Source organism: Plasmodium falciparum, assembly GCF_000002765.6.
Source record: "Plasmodium falciparum 3D7 genome assembly, chromosome: 2".
Classification (NCBI taxonomy): Eukaryota; Apicomplexa; class Aconoidasida; order Haemosporida; family Plasmodiidae; genus Plasmodium; species Plasmodium falciparum.
Genome location: NC_037280.1, coordinates 545,001 through 562,500, shown reverse-complemented (window position 1 = coordinate 562,500; position 17,500 = coordinate 545,001). Strand labels below are relative to the sequence as shown.

The following is a 17,500-nucleotide window of genomic DNA, read 5'->3' as shown; positions in this document are numbered from 1 at the left end:
AAAAAACACTAAACCTTTATCAAAAATATTCATTATATAATCTATATGATTTATCCAAATTAGATGAGTCAAAAGTTGTGGATTTTTTTTATGATAATGAAAAAGAAAATTTTATAAATTTTGCTTCCCAAAAAATGAATGAAATTAATAGAAAGCACAATGATGCTGAAAGGGGGAGGAAAATACGCCTGTTGAATTCGTCAACTGATCATAAGAGAAAAGATAATAAAATTAACCAAAAAAAGAATGACGAGAATAGTACATATGGTGAGAATAGTACATATGGTGAGAATAGTACACATGGTGAGAATAGTACACATGGTGAGAATAGTACACATGGTGAGAATAGTACACATGGTGAGAATAGTACACATGGTGAGAATAGTACATATGGTGAGAATGGTACGTATGATGAGAATAGTACATATGATGAGAATTGTACATATGATAAGAATCGCACATATGACGAGAATCGCACATATGATGAGAATCGCACATATGATAAGAATCGCACATATGACGAGAATCGCACATATGATGAGAATCGCACATATGATGATAAGTCATGTGTTCATTTTAAGGATGACATAATTATAAATGAGGAAGAATGTGAAAAAACAAAGGAAGCAGACCATCGTGTTAATGAAGACACAGATGATATAAAACTACAAGCTTTATTATTGGAAAAAAAAGAAAAAATAAGAGAAGAATATATACAAACATTTAAGAGTGATATTTCCATAAATATGAAATTACAAGATAACGATAAACATGAATATGAAAATTTTAACCATTTAGAAGATGATGAATCAACATATGATGATTTATCATATGACCATTTTACTGATGACGAATTAGAAAATAAAAACTGTTTTTCTAATAACGTTGTAAAAATGAATGAAAATAAATATATATATGGTAGAAATAATGGACTTGTATATGAAAATTTATCATTATATGTTGTTTTGTGGGATATATTTACAAACAACATTTCAAAATATACAGTTCATTTTTTTGAAAAAAATGAATTTATTGTACCTAAAGCAATAAATGAAGAAGAAAGAAAAAGAAGAAATGAATTTATATACAATATATCTCAAAATATGCCTATATATATTAATTGTATTTCATCGATTATAGTGAATATATGTAGAACATTCTTATTTCATAAACCCTTAATTCCTTTCAAAAAAGTTATTTATAAATCTATTATTTGTGTTATTGCCATGGCTATTAAATTACACAAACCTCATTTAATCCCTTCCTCTGAAATGCTTAATATAAAAAAAGCAGAAGATTATTTAATCATTGAAAATAAAATAGATCAGGAAGAATTAAATGAATTGTGTGTGCTTTTTTTTCAAAACAATTTTTATTAGCCAATTTTTAGAAAGGGGGATGAAAAAAAAAAAATTTCTTTTCCTCACATATATATATATATATATATATATATATATATACATATATACATATATACATTTACATGTTATGCATTTATATTAAACCATATGTGGGCTTGTTTTGCATATCATTGTGCTATATAATAAAATTAGTTTATGCTTTTTATATATCACATTAGTAGTAACCTCATAAATTTTTATTTGATATATAATTAATATATTTATTTGTTTTTTTTTTTTTTTTTTTTATGTTATTTTTCCATTTCATATTTTCTTTTTCTTTTTTTTTTTAAGTTATTATTCCATTTCATATTTTCTTTTTTTTTTGTGTCATAAATTTATATTAATTTATAAAAAAAAAAAAAAAAAAAAAAAAAAAAAAAAAAAAAAAAATTCTAATCAATTAAAAATAAATACTTATATAAATACATACATATATATATATATATATATATGTATATATAACCTTTATTACAAAAAGAAAAAGGAAGAATTCTCTAATCGCTTTATTTTTCCACAAAGTTCATCCAATAATTAATTATAAATAATAAAATAAATTTATTTATAGGAGTAACACTGTGGTATATTTTTTCATCGATTATTAAAACAAAGGATACAAAATTATTAAATAGATATTTCATTGATATTTTGTTCATTTTGTCTTTATTGTTGATTTTATTTTTTTCCATATCTTTAATGTAGAAATTATTTTGATTCATAGATGTGTTTGTTATAAGCTCACTTTCATTATTATTATACTGATAACCATTTATACTTTCATTTTGACTTTTTATAGTATCGTCACACACATGATCATTTTTGTCGTTTTCGTTAAAATCATTATATAATAAAATGTCCCCATTTATATCCTCAACATAATTAGATAATTCATTTAACTTTTTATAAGGTATATCATATTCAAACGAATTAACAAATTTCTGAACAGGCAATATGTCTTCATTCCAATCTTCGAAAAATATGCTGACCTTGTCAGATATTTTTAACCCTTCAGAATATCTGTTAAATATATTTTTATTATTAATTAATTGAGGTGATATTGGACATACGACATTTTTATAATTATTTTTAGATAAATAAAAATTATTCGATATATCATTTTTGTTACATTCAACAGTTTTTATATATTTCCATAATCTTATATCTACACAATTTCTTTCATCCGAATTTAAAATGAATAATGTACTCATATAGCTATTTCCAATTTCTTCTTTTTTTTCACCTGAACTGTTCAGAATATTTGATGAATAATTAATTTTTTTGTTAATATTTTTTTTTTTATAAATATCTTCATTATGATAAGAATTAATATATTTACTTTTATTTTTGTTTGTATTAATTGTTATAGGTATTATATTAAATGCAAAAATGATATATCCATCTTTTTCTATTTCACTTTTTGTAAAGATGTGTGTTGATAAGATATTGAAAGGATTATATTCAAATATTTTGGTGTGGAAATGCATAATAACCATTTTATTTTCATATATACAATTATCATACAATAATCGTTTATATAAAATAGGGATTCTACTTTGTGCTACATGTTTTTCCAGATTTAATTGTGAAATAAAGTTCATATTATTTATATCTAAACTGTTTTTTTGGTTTTTTTCTCTTTTTTCTCTTTCTATATCCTTATTATGTTGATAAGAATTTCTCATTTTTGTTGTAAAAGAAGAATGGTCAATAAACTGATCTTTGTAAGAATTAAGAAAGTTATAAAAATGTTCTTCATTATTATAGTGAAGATAAAAATTTTTTTGTAGACTAATTTTATTATTTTTTTTATATTCATCATTATATATATTATTATAATTGTTGTAAATATTATTATATAATTTGATAAGTTCTTTATTTGTATAAAAATTATTATGTGTACTATTTATTATATATTCTTTATTTTTATCTGTAATCTTATTTTTTTTTAAACCATGACTAAAATCAGTTATTTCTATAACATGAAGGGGTATAGATTTTATATCATCACTTAATTCAGATCCAGGTCGTAACAATTTAATAAACATTCTTTCTTTATTAAAAAAAAAAAATAAATGATATAATCCTCTTTCCAATTGTGGTAAAAAACAACTTAAGATATTTTTATTTAAACAACAAGGAATAATAAATGTTACGTTTCCTTTTAATTGAACTTCTATGATACCTTGTTCTAAATATTTATTAGCCAAAATTATGTTCAATTTATCTTCACATTTTTCATATATCACTGATGTGTAATTTTCAATAAATAAATATTTTCTTCCTTTAATAAAAATGGACATGTTATCATCGTTAGATATTTTTCTTTTAATACGAATACATTCTTCATTTTTATTCATGTACTTCTCTTTATTTAAACAAGTCTCTGTATTACAATCCCTTTCAACATCACTATTTTGTATTAACTCTTCATTTGAATTAATCATATTATTGTATCCTTTAAAAATACTTTCTATCCTGCTTCTTAAAGAGTAATTACATACTTTATTTTCCATCATAAAAAAAAATAATAAAACAAAAAAAAAACAAAAAAAAAAAAAAAAAAAAAAAAAAAAAAAAAAAAAAAAAAAAAAAAAAAAAAAAAAAAAAAAGAGCATATAAATGAACATATATATATATATATATATATATATATATATATATATTTATATATTTATTTATTTATTTATTTATTTATATGTCTGTGTATAATTGTAATATTTATTATTTACAACACAAATAATTAAAATATTAAATACATGTTATTATATATACTTTTAAACACTTAACATAGTTATTTACTCATGTGTAGTATAACCCTTGAAAAAAAAAAAAAAAAAAATCACTTTTGATGTTTAAAATTTTTGATTTGTATAATATATTACATTATATTGGATATATAATTATTACAACATCATAGTTATTATTAAAATAAAAATAAGCTATAGGATTGTCTTACAATAAAAATTATATATATATTTTTTTTTTTATCCTCCAAAGAATATATAATATATAAAGAATATTCGTTTAAAGAAAGATAACAAGTGGTTAAAATGATAAATATTTAAAAAAGTTACAAAAATAAAAAAAATAAAATAAAATAATAATAAATAAATAAAAAATAAAATATAAAAAATAAAAAATAAAAAATAAAAAATAAAAAATAAAAAATACATATACATATATATATATACCAAACGTCTGAATTAAAAAAGGGTATGAAACATTTACATTACGTTATTAATATTTAATTATATAATAATTTATGAAATATTCATTTAATATATGTCTTTATATATATATATATATATATATGTGGTGATAAAACTACTTGATGAAATTATATTAAACGTGACACCACACGAAAAATATATATTATATATATGTAGATATATAATATTTCTTATTTATTTCATTTCTTCCTTTAACGTTTTATGCAATCTGTCAGATATTTCTGGTAACATCGGTTCGTGTTTATCAAAACATTTTACTACACATGTTTCCATTTCTTTTTCTATGGTAGGACCGTCAATGTTAGAATTGCTCTTGGCATAATTTGGAGAGTACTTATAAAAGCACGACTAAAAATTGGCCATAAAAAAAAAATATATATATATATATATGTGCAGATATATGTAGATATATTTATTCTTATGTTAATCCACACATATATATTATTTTGTATATTTGTAAATATTACGTAATATATAAAATATACACAATAAATTTTTTTTTTTTTTTTTTTTTTTTTTTTCTTGTTCCTACTTGTTGACATGATTGTAAATTATTCTGTAAATTTTGCATTTCATTTTGAACAACCTGAACAAAATGCTCTGTTCCTTTTTGACAGTTATTTACACATTTTCCTATTGTTTCAAAATCTGTGTTGTACGTATCAAAACAATTAACACAACACATAAAAGATTTTTTTTGGAAAGGTAAACTTTCCGTACTTATGTTATTTAACATGCCATCTATTTTTGATTGAAATTCATTTGTTCTTTTTGTCAAATTAGTTATCATATGATTTGTTGAAGGGCTACTTAGAAAAGTCATTTTTTTTTTTTTTTTTCTTTTAAATTAAAATATTCCTCTTAATAATGGGAACATAAATATATATATATATATATATATATATATATATATATATGTTAATATTTATACATATAAATATAAAAACTTTATATTATTGTAGAACGGGATATTTTCCCTATAACACTGTTTATATAAATTTTATAAACAGGGAAAGATACAAATACATGTTATAATTAGCATATATAATAAGTTATAATATATATATATATAAACCTTACTTTATGGAAAAAAAGAAAAAAAAAAAAAAAAAAAAAAAAAAAAAAAAAAAAAAATTACAATATATTTATATATATATAATTATTTGTTTAAATAAATAAATAAATTAATAAATAAAATAAACAAACATATATATATATATATATATATATATATATATTATATATATAGGATGGGGATTAAAAAAATATAATTAATATAATATTTGCTACAATTATATATTTATATTATATATATATATATAATATATATATATATATTTATTTATTTTTTTTATTTTTTTTTTTTTTAACTATACTTTTTTTCCATATTACAATTATATAAATAAATATAAAATTCTCTTATATCTTTTCTTTTCATTTCATTTTATTTTTTCTTAAATATATATACATATATATTATATTCATATTTATAATATGAAAAAAATTAAGGGAATCCTATCATAAAATATCACATATGAATATTATTATCTATATATAATAAAATATATAGAGGGTATAATAATATATCATACTCACATATTATATATAAGTATATTTTATATATATATATATAATATATATTTATTATTTTATATGTGTTACAAGTATTAATAAAAGAATGTTATATTGAAAATTAATTTTTTTTTTTTTTTTATTAAAAATAAATAAATAAATAAATATATATATATATATATATTCATTTATTTATTTATTTATTTATGTAGGTTTGTGTTATTTTATTAAATACATTTTCTTAATTTTATATTTCCCAAGTGACATACACAAAATGAAGGTTAAAATTTTCCCATTTTACAATATTCCAAAAAAAAAATATATATTATATATATATATATATATATGATATATATATCATATATTGTATCCTTTTCATTTTTTTATATTCTTCAATATTATATATGAAATAATTTAAATAAAAATTATAAGGCTCATCTTTTTATTATGATTACAAAAATTCACACTTCTTCATAGTCTAATGTCTTTTCACAAAACGCCTTTATAAAAGACAAAAATATATATATATATATATATATATATATATGTATGTATGTATAATGTTTAAAATAATGTAGCGTCTCAATTCAATATTAAGAAAAAAAAAAAATAGAAAAAAAAATAGAAAAAAAAAAAAGAAAAAGATTCATGCCCATTTATATAGGGACAAAATTTCTTATATACCTTACAAAATAGTTATAATTTCATATTTATTATTCTATACAAATTGAAATTGTTATATATCATTTTGACGATATATCTTTTTCTTGAATGTAACATATATACATATATGTGATTATATTTCATTTGGTTATTCTATTTTTTATTTTTTTTATTTTTTTTTTTGGTTGATATTTTCTTTCCATTGATTTATTATCACCCATCATTTTGATTATATTATTTATTAATTTATATATATATATATATATATATATATATATATATTTTTGTTACAAATTGTATGTATGTATGTATGTATGAACGCATGAACGCATGAACGCATCATGGCGAACTGTAGATATAACTCTTCACTTCCTTTTCATTTTATTAGTGATAACATATTTTGTTTCCTAAAAGATGGGTACATATGTTTTATGAATTTATTAAACAATGAAAAAAAATATCTTTATATTACTTGTTCACAAGATGAAGGTTATGTAGCACAATATTATTTCGATGTAGTAAAATGTAGATATGAAAAAAAAGAAGAGGATTGTAATAAAAATATGACAATAAATATAATGTTATTACAAAATGAAAACAAAAAAATTATTAAAGAAACATGTTATATAAAAAATGTTGTTACAAATAAAATATATCATACTTTATTCTTAGTTATAAATAAACATTATCATAATATTTTATGTTCCTTATCTTTTGAAAATAATAGCTTCGAAATTCTGAACACGAATTTTGTTAAAACGTTCAAAGGGAAAATAAAATCTATGGCATGTACAAATAATAACATTTTTGTCTTGATAAAAAAAAAAAAAAAAATTATAAATAAAAATAAAAATAATCAAATGAAAAGTAAAATATTAAATCAAAATGTCCTGGTATCTAAACACACACTTGATCGCTCACTCCTTTTAATGAAAGGAGAGAATGATGTTAACGTTATATGTGAATCCAAGAAGGAAAAAAAAAAAAAGAAAAAAAAAACAGACAACAAAAATGAGAAGAAAAAGGGGCACATGGAAATAAAAGATGTAAATGAAAAAATAAATGAAAAAATAAATGAAGAAAAAAATGAAAAAATAAATGAAGAAAAAAATGAAGAAAAAAATGAAGAAAAAAATGAAAAAATAAATGAAGAAAAAAATGAAGAAAAAAATGAAAAAATAAATGAAGAAAAAAATGAAGATACAAATAAAGATCCATATGAAGAAAAAGAAAATGATAATATCCCCTTAGGTGATCATCACAGTGTACAATATAACATTTTCACATTTTCCATATTAAATAAAAAAGAACCAGATTTAAAAAAAATCCAATTTTCAAATATAATATTACCTATAAAAAAAATGATAATATGTCCATATGATGAAAAAATAATAATATTGTTATCACATAAAAGTATTGTATATATTATTACCAACAAAAACAATGATGATTTAAAAAATATGTTTATCATAAAAGAACTTATTTTTAATAGTCCTATTATTACTACAACGTGGATAGATAATTACATATTTTTAATTTATTTTTTAAACAACGAATTAATATTTTTAAGTTTTGCAAAGCCTTGTAGAAACCTATATTTTTACAAATGTATTAATAACTATTCACATATTACATCTTTTTTTTATAAATCGAGGAATTTGTATATATCTTTTAAAACAAAAGAAATCGTATGTTTTAAGATCCGTTATTATGAAATTCCCTTGACTGTTTTTAAAAAGGTAGATAAAAATAAAAGATCATATGTATATATATGGATATATATATGGACGTATACATGGATATATACATGGACATATACATGGATATATATATGGACATATACATGGATATATATATGGACATATATATGGACATATACATGGATATATATATATATATATATATATATTATATTGTGTCCATTTTACATTTTCAAATGTTTCATCTCAGATACAAACCACTGAAGGTAATTATATAGATGCAAAATATTTATTCAGAAAAAGGCCTAGATATATAAACACAAATCATAATCAGAGTAATGCAAAAGATGATAAAGATGGCAATGATGTAATACGTGAGGAAGAGGATTTCCTTAGGAATAATAATAAAAATTTTTCTGATGTCAAAAAAAGGAAAAAAAGAAATGATAAGAATAACTATGAAATCATCTTTAATAATATATTAAGAGAAATAAAAACATTAGAAAATAAGATATCTAACAATGATTATAATATATTTTATGAAGATGGTGAAATAAATAAGGATGAACTAAAAAATAGGTTAAGTGCAAGAAGTTTGAGTGTTTATAATAAATATTTTAATTTGAATCTTTTAGGTCATAATAATAATAAGAAGAAATGGATAAGACAAGATATAAGAAATAATATGTATCATAATAAATATAATTGTGTTGAAGAAGATGTATGTATAAATCGTTATATTGAAAAAGAATCAATTTTTTATGAATATGATAATAATAATAATGATAATATGTTATGGTCGCACTTGTATTTTTTAAAAAAAAAGAAAAAAAAAAAATTTGATAATTTCCATTATAATGATGAGAATGTGATAAAATTATTAGATTTTGTATCTATAATAAATTTGCATAAATATATTTTAAATAATATAACTAGTTTTTATATAATGTCTAAATATTTATTTGTTTTACTAGATAACGGTTTATTATATTATACGAAAAAAAATGATGATGGCAAAATATATGATTTTTTAGAATTATCTAATTTTTATATATGTTATTATAAAAATATAAATAAAATAGTAGATATAAAAATAATAAATGAACATGATATATATTATATGGATAAGAAACATATATTAAAAAATCATTCCTTAAAAAATAATTATTTAAATATTATAAATACAAAAGAAAAAATCCAATCATATAATATCTTTTCCATGTTAGAAAATTGTACTTGTATATTTTTATCGTTAAATGACGGATCTTTCTATTTTATAAACATTACAAAACATAAAATTTTATTATATGAGAATTTACAGAATTTTAGTAATTTAGGACATAACCAAATATATTGTAATTTTAAAAAAAACAAATATATACAATATAGTGTTTTTAATAAATTGAATGAATATATATTCAATGGTTACTTTTATGTGCAACAATATATTATATTTTTTTTTTTAATATATTCTACATCCCATAAAAAATTTTTTATTTATCTCGTAGAAAATATACATATATATATTTTATTTAAAAAAATACATCAGACGAATATTTTATATAAAAATAAAGAAAAAAATCAAAATCAAAATGAAAACATCATCAATATGAAGAGACAAAAGGAATCTTCTAATTATATTTTATATAATTTCTACTTATATAAAACGCTGAATAAGGATTATGTGTGTTTATTATGTTCAGATAAAAGCGTGTCTTATTTTTATATGTTCTTTTTTGACCTCCCAAGGGAAGAGGAAATCAAAATGTATATATCAGACAAAAAGAAGAAAAAAAAAATAAACAATAGTAATGATAACAAAAAATATATATATAATCGTAGCAATAAAGATAATGATAATAATTATAAGGAGAATCAAAAAAATGAAGTTGAAAATTATCATTATGATGATGATGATGATGATAACAAATCCTATCCTTTATATACAAGAAATATTTTTTTCTGTTCAATCAAAAATACAAATATCGTTTATGCTAAATGTATAGGGAATTATATGATCGTTGCTGATTATTATTTGAACATTACTTTTTATTATATTAAAGATAATTTTAATAATTATTATATGTCGTCAGGTGAAACTCCTTCTTCTTTTTTTGTTTCACATAAATTGGAAGAACCTTGTGTTTATAAGATGAAAAAAAAAAAAGAAAAACAAAAATATACATGTAACATGAAAGAAGAAAGTGAATCCAAAATTGATTATTCAACAAATCATAATATGCAAAACATGATGCAAAGATTTTTTTTTTTGAAAAGAAAAAAATTAAAAAACAAAACAGAATTTAATGATAATATGATAAAAGAAGACAAACTTGAAGAGAAGATAAATGAAGATTTTGTCATAACAGAAGAAGGAGAAAAAAAAAGTAATAAAAAAATAAAAAATAATACACAACATAATGATAATAACAATAATAATGATGTATTTATTTGTAATTCTTTATATGAATTATTACTTAATAAAGAGAAATCATTTTTTTTGAATATTAAACATGGGAAATTAAAATATATAAATGAACGTATGCATACATCAGAATTAACATATATTGATATTGTAACAACAAATAATATATTGATATGTATATCTTTTAATTCTGTTGATTATCCTCTTGAAATAAATCCTCATATAAATATTAGATATATGCCTTATCTAAATAATGATATACAATATTATTATCCTTTGATCATCAAAGGTAATAACAACTATGAAAATAATAATAATATGTATGATTTATTTTTGATCAAAAAAAAAAATTTCCTTCTTTTAAGAAATAATATAAAAGAAGATGAAGAAGCAATTATCAAACAAAAGGAAAAGGATCATTCTACAATATGTAATCCTAAATTAATACAAAATCAACAAAATGATCAAACATATAATACAAAATGTGTTGAAGAAAACGTATTTAATGTTACAATAAATTCTAATGAACATATCTCTTTTTATCTTTCCAAATGGATCATAGAAGATAATAACACATCATATTATATAAATGATTCTTTGATAAAAAATATGAATATTGTCTTTCTTAAAATAAAAAATGATATATCACAAAATTATACAAATAGGAAAAGAAAAAACTTTTTTGAAGATATTGTATGTATGGAGAAAAAATATATAGAAAATAATAAAAATAATAATGAGAAGATGAATATCAAGGTAGACATCAATATTAATATGAATATGCCAACACATTATAATATATTAAAGAATAAAATTTTATTATTAAATGATGTAGAAAAGACCAAATGTATAGAACCCCAAAATAATAATCATAATATTAATAATAAAGAAATAGAATTCAAACAGATATCCAATATGGATAAACTAAATGAAGAAAAAACATATATATTGAAAGATAAAAATTATATTATTCATAATAAAAATACTAATTATTTTTTCGACAACGAAACAATTATATTTACTTTTATCAAAGATAATTCTTCACAAAATATATCTTTAAAAAAATGCTTGAAAATTTATCAAAATAAATATTATCTACAAGAAAAATATGAAAAAAAAAAAAAACTAGAAAAAAAAATTACCTATCTAAGAAAACAACTTAATGATTTAATAAAAACAAACTATCAAAATGAACAGATGAAAATTGATAGATGTACATTTTTTTTTGATAAAAAATATATAAATGAAGAAGATATACTTATTTATGAATATAAAAAGATAAAAAAAAAATTTAAAAATACAAAAAAACAAAAATTATATATTATTAATAAATTACAAAAAAAATGTTCTATATTAAATAAAATCGATTTTTTATCTGCATTCAAAAAAAATCTGTATGTTGTAAATTTTTATAATAATCAAACTGGATATAAATTTTGTAATTATATATCATATCCATCGAACAAATCAAATCATTTATCGAATGAAAAAAGTAATTTCTCATCTTATAATAATTTATCATCTTATAATAATTTCTCATCTCATCATAATTTATCATCTCATCATAATTTATCATCTCATCATAATTTATCATCTCATCATAATTTATCGTCTCATCATAATTTATCATCTCATCATAATTTATCATCCCATAATAATTTATCATCTCATCATAATTTATCATCCCATAATAATTTATCATCCCATAATAATTTGTCTTCTTATAATTTATGTTCATCTCCTTATACAGATAAAATCAAATGTTTACGATTTTTACAAATAAAAGAATTTTTTTTTTTACACAACATTGATAAGAACAATACATTATTTTTTCTCAAAGATTACACTGATTATATTGATAGATATCTTCAAGATTTCTCGTCTCTTTATTTTTACCATTACTATCCATGTACAAATATTAATTTAAATTTTCTATACGCAAACTTGTTTAATGTGAATCCTTTACAAGGAGAAGTAGATGATTTACGATGGAACTATCTCCTCTATTCTCCGTATGAACTTTTCACAAACTCTAGGAAGAGACTCCAGTGTTACATTCTAAAAATATTGATAGAACAGGTTAAATATATATATATATATATATATATGTATATATGTATATATGTAAATATGTATATATGTAAATATGTATATATGTATATATGTATGTGTGTGCATATAATTGCTTATCTCTTTTTAAAATATATATTCATATTTATAACCATTCCATTCAAATAACATTTTCGTTTTAGAAAAAAAAAAAGTTTCAAAACGATTTTGAAATCCTAAAAGAAGAAAAGAATCATTGCCTCAAGGAAATAAACTTCTTGATAAATAAACTGAAATCCTCTTTACAAGACGTAGAAAAATATATGAGCTACAATTTTTCTTATTATATGAATATGAAATTATTTATAAAAAATCAACCATGGTATGACAAAGGGCGCATATACAATATTCCGGACGCTATAAAAAAAGACCTTTTATTAAAAATACAATTAAACAAATTAAACATGGAAACAAAAAAAGATATAAATAAAGAAAATTATATTTTACAAACAAAATATAATGAACAAAAAGAAAATATTAATGTGGATACTTCTACACAATATTACAATTTGAAGCACGACATGAAGAACACTCCTTCCACGTAAGATAAAAAAAAAAAAAAAAAAAAAAAAAATACATACATAAATAGATACATAAATGGATACACAAATAAATACATAAATATATACATATGTATATTATATATTTATTTATATTTATGTTTGTGTTTATATCTGCTTTTCTTCAATTTAGTAATATATTTCATAATGAAGAAACCAAAGAAATGACAAACTCCAATCTTAATAAGGAACATTTAGAAATTTATGAAATTAAAAAAAACGTTATCATAAATAAATTAATGGACATAAAAAATTACATGTTATAAATAGAAAATAAATAAGAATGAAATGCATATTTGTTCATTGGTTTTTTTTTTTTTTTTTTTTTTTTTTTTTTTTAATATATTGATATGCTCTTTATAATTATTTATTCTATATCATTTATTTTATGTCATTTATTTTTTTTACAGATTTCAAATTAATGAAAAGTGTGAAGAATTTAACAAAAAGTTAAAAAATTTACATAAACAAAAGTAATTCAAATAAAAGCAAGAACATACAGAAAATAAAAGGACAATTTTTTTTTTTTTTTTTTTTGTATTCTTATATATATAACATGTTTAAAATAAGACAATATTTATTATTTCATATTATATATCTTTTTTACTTTTCTTTTTTTATATAGACGTAATGTACACAAACTTATAATTATCCATGAGCTCTATTGTATTTCCATATATTCTCTTTTAATAAATGAAGAAAATAAATCGGAAATATTAAGAGCAGTTAATATAAAAAGAGAAAAAATTGATATCTTAATGGGACAGCTGGAAGGTTTAATAAAAGACATAAACACAACAAAGGTAGACATATATATATATATATATATATATATGTGAATATATATATGTCAATATATATGTATACATGATGTTCATTAAATTTAATTTATATTTTGTAATATATACACATATATATTATATGCTTCATATGTACTCGTTGATTTGATAGAATAAAGATGTCATGTTACAAGAAAAAAAAAAACTCCTAAAAGAAGTAAATTTATAAATATAAATAAATATAAACATATATATATATATATATATATATATATGTGTATATATTTATTTATTTATTTAAACAGAAATATGACAACACCATAAAATTAAATAATTTAATGACAGAAAAAAAAAAAAAATTCGAAAAGAAGTTCTTACATGAATGTATGAATTTTGACGTTTTGATAGAACAAAAATATGAAAATGTAATAAAAAAAAAAAAAAAAAAAAAATTATATATATATATAAATATATATAAATATATATATGTCCATATGTATATATTTTATTTAAGGTCATAGGTTTTTATTATAATTCTAATAAGAATATTTTTTTAAAAAAAAAAATCATCCAAAAACACATGCAAGAAGCTAATCAAATAATCCAGGAAATTTTTGAATTGAGAAAAAATATAACTGTAAGCATAAAACGTATAAATACATAAACGTGTGAATATATATATATATATATATATATATATATATGCATCTATTTATATGTACATTTATATATTCTATTTAATTATCCCCCTGTAGAATATAAAAGACGAAATTTATAAGAACAAAATAAAAAATAAATACTTGAACTTTTTATTAATGGACATAGAAGAAGGAGTTCATGATGTAAAGTATCTAAAACAAAATTGTGAATTTCTATTTTGTGATATAAGTAAGATTAGAAATATGAACAAACACACACACACACACACATATATATATATATATATATATATATATATATATATATTTATTTACATATTGTACATGTTTACATATATTTTCCTTATTTTATTTTGTTAGATAATGTTATTAGTTCTCTTGAAAAAAAAAAGAAAAATAGAGAATTAATTTTTTGCATATCTGAGCAAAAATTAAAAGAACAAATAAATACTGTGACCACAAAAATTGTCGCCATAGTAATCGAAGAAAAAAATATATTAAAAATAATATTACTTATATGTTCATATATATATAAGCATAAATATATGTATATAATACAAATACATATTATATATATATATATATATATATATATATGTTTATTTATTTTTTTTTAAAGAAACATGAAAATAAAATATTACAAGAAAATGCGAAAAGTTTAGAAAAAGAAATTGAAGAATTAAAAGAAAAAAAAAATTCTGCTATCCAATTAAAAACAAAATCATTAAATTTACACATTCATGATAATAAACACGATGAAATTATTGAGAATAATATAATAGAGGAAGAAAAAATTGTCCCCAGTGAAAATATCTCTCATACTACAAAACAAAATAAAGATGAAAAAAAGAAAAGCAAAAATATCTTCACAACAAAAGATATATATGAAAAACGTCTCCTTCTCAAAAAGAAATATAAATAATGATATAAAAAATAAATAAATTTATACATCACCTATATATATATATATATATATATATATATATATATATATATTTATATATATATATTTATATTATATATAATATTCCCTCTTTTATTAATAAAAATGCCTAAAGGATATAAATAAATAAAATCTACATTTTTTTGTATAGTCAAAAAGTTGTTAATATTATAGCACATATGTAATATAAATATTACATATATATATATATATATATAAATTATTTAAACTTATTTTATTTTATTTTATTTTATTTTTTTTTTTTTTTTGCTTCAATATTTAATCTTTTAAGAAATAGACATAATATATATATTATATAAATTCTATAATCTTTTTTATTTTTTCTGACATAGTATAGAATCTCTTCGTAATAAAACTCTCATAATATAAAAAAAATAATAAAATAATAAAATAATATTATATATATATAAATATATGTATATATTTTTTTTTTTAATTAAAATTAAATATCATTTACTATTTTTACTATTTTTATTATTTTTAGTATTTTTTTTTTTTTATCTTTTCTATATATTTATACATATTCATGTATATATTTTAAATTATGGAAAAAAATATTGAAGGCCTCCTAAAATCAGAAGAGGAGAAGGAACAAGGGAATATTTTCTTTAAAAACGGAGATTACGAAGTAATACAAAAAAATAAATGAACAAATAAATAAATACTTATATATTTTATATATATATGTTAATAAAATGACATTTTGTGATAAGGATAAACAAATAAATTGGTAAAATGTTTCATAATATATATATATATATATATATATATATATATATTTTTTTTTACAGCTAGCCATTTTTCATTACACAAGAAGTATTAACTATGTAGCTGACAATTCAGTTGTATATACGAACAGATCGTTAGCTTATTTTAAGTGAGAAAAAAAAAGGAAACAAAAAAACATTCCAATGAATATATGATAATATGTATACATATATATATATATATAATATATGTATGTATAATAATATGTTTACTTATTTATTTTTTTTTTATTTTTTTATTTTTATTTTTTTATTTTTTCCAGAATGGGAGCCTTTGAAAATAGCCTTAAGGACGCCTTGAGGGCAAAAGAATTAGACGAAAATAATTTGAAAAGTTATTATAGAATATGCGAAGCGTATAAATCGTTGAAGGACATAGATAATTATGAAAAGTATTTACAATTATATAATATGAAGAAAAATAAAAAGGAGAATAATGAAAGTAATAAATCGAACATTGATAAGAAATTATTAACTGAGAAAAATAGAAAAAATGAAGAGCACAATAAAAATAAAAATATTAATAATAATTATTATAATAATGATTTTGAAAAGGAACAAAATCAACAAAGAAAAGATAAAATCATTACTAGTAATGAACTTATAGATATTTGTGACAACATAGAAGAAAAAAATCCTTTCTTATTTTTTCCTAACTCACAATTAAATAAC

General features: G+C 19.0%; 5 protein-coding genes across 5 annotated transcripts in view; 3 read left to right on the top strand and 2 right to left on the bottom strand.

Moving 5' to 3' along the window:
- The window catches only part of PF3D7_0213900 (RTR1 domain-containing protein, putative), a gene marked incomplete at both ends in the record, with an annotated part of 3,501 nt that extends 2,122 nt beyond the window's left edge, over nt 1–1,379 (top strand). Inside the window, one exon of the mRNA XM_001349608.1 lies at nt 1–1,379. This exon is cut by the window's left edge and continues 2,122 nt beyond it. Coding sequence (XP_001349644.1) covers nt 1–1,379 — 1,379 coding nt within the window.
- A 527-nt stretch (nt 1,380–1,906) lies between these two features.
- PF3D7_0213800 (conserved protein, unknown function) lies at nt 1,907–3,916 on the bottom strand (the record flags this gene model as incomplete). Its single annotated transcript, XM_001349607.1, has 1 exon — nt 1,907–3,916. One exon carries the CDS (start codon nt 3,914–3,916, stop codon nt 1,907–1,909), a length of 2,010 nt encoding a protein of 669 aa, XP_001349643.1.
- Nucleotides 3,917–4,804: 888 nt separating this feature from the next.
- On the bottom strand, nt 4,805–5,453 carry PF3D7_0213700 (conserved protein, unknown function; the record flags this gene model as incomplete). The annotated part of the gene is made up of 2 exons (XM_001349606.1): nt 4,805–4,978; nt 5,163–5,453. 2 exons carry the CDS (start codon nt 5,451–5,453, stop codon nt 4,805–4,807), a joined length of 465 nt encoding a protein of 154 aa, XP_001349642.1.
- Nucleotides 5,454–7,206: 1,753 nt separating this feature from the next.
- Nucleotides 7,207–16,019, top strand: PF3D7_0213600 (conserved Plasmodium protein, unknown function; the record flags this gene model as incomplete). The annotated part of the gene is made up of 12 exons (XM_024473266.1): nt 7,207–8,604; nt 8,816–13,069; nt 13,243–13,640; nt 13,793–13,918; nt 14,070–14,132; nt 14,285–14,462; nt 14,611–14,655; nt 14,744–14,863; nt 14,953–15,075; nt 15,194–15,326; nt 15,458–15,573; nt 15,717–16,019. The coding sequence occupies 12 exons, from the start codon at nt 7,207–7,209 to the stop codon at nt 16,017–16,019; spliced, it is 7,257 nt and encodes a 2,418-aa protein (XP_024329077.1).
- A 586-nt stretch (nt 16,020–16,605) lies between these two features.
- Nucleotides 16,606–17,500, top strand: part of PF3D7_0213500 (tetratricopeptide repeat protein, putative) — a gene marked incomplete at both ends in the record, with an annotated part of 2,094 nt that continues 1,199 nt past the window's right edge. Inside the window, 3 exons of the mRNA XM_001349604.2 lie at nt 16,606–16,689; nt 16,853–16,938; nt 17,092–17,500. The exon at nt 17,092–17,500 is cut by the window's right edge and continues 377 nt beyond it. Of these exons, the coding sequence (XP_001349640.2) occupies nt 16,606–16,689; nt 16,853–16,938; nt 17,092–17,500 (579 nt within the window). The remainder of the gene's footprint in view (nt 16,690–16,852; nt 16,939–17,091) is intronic.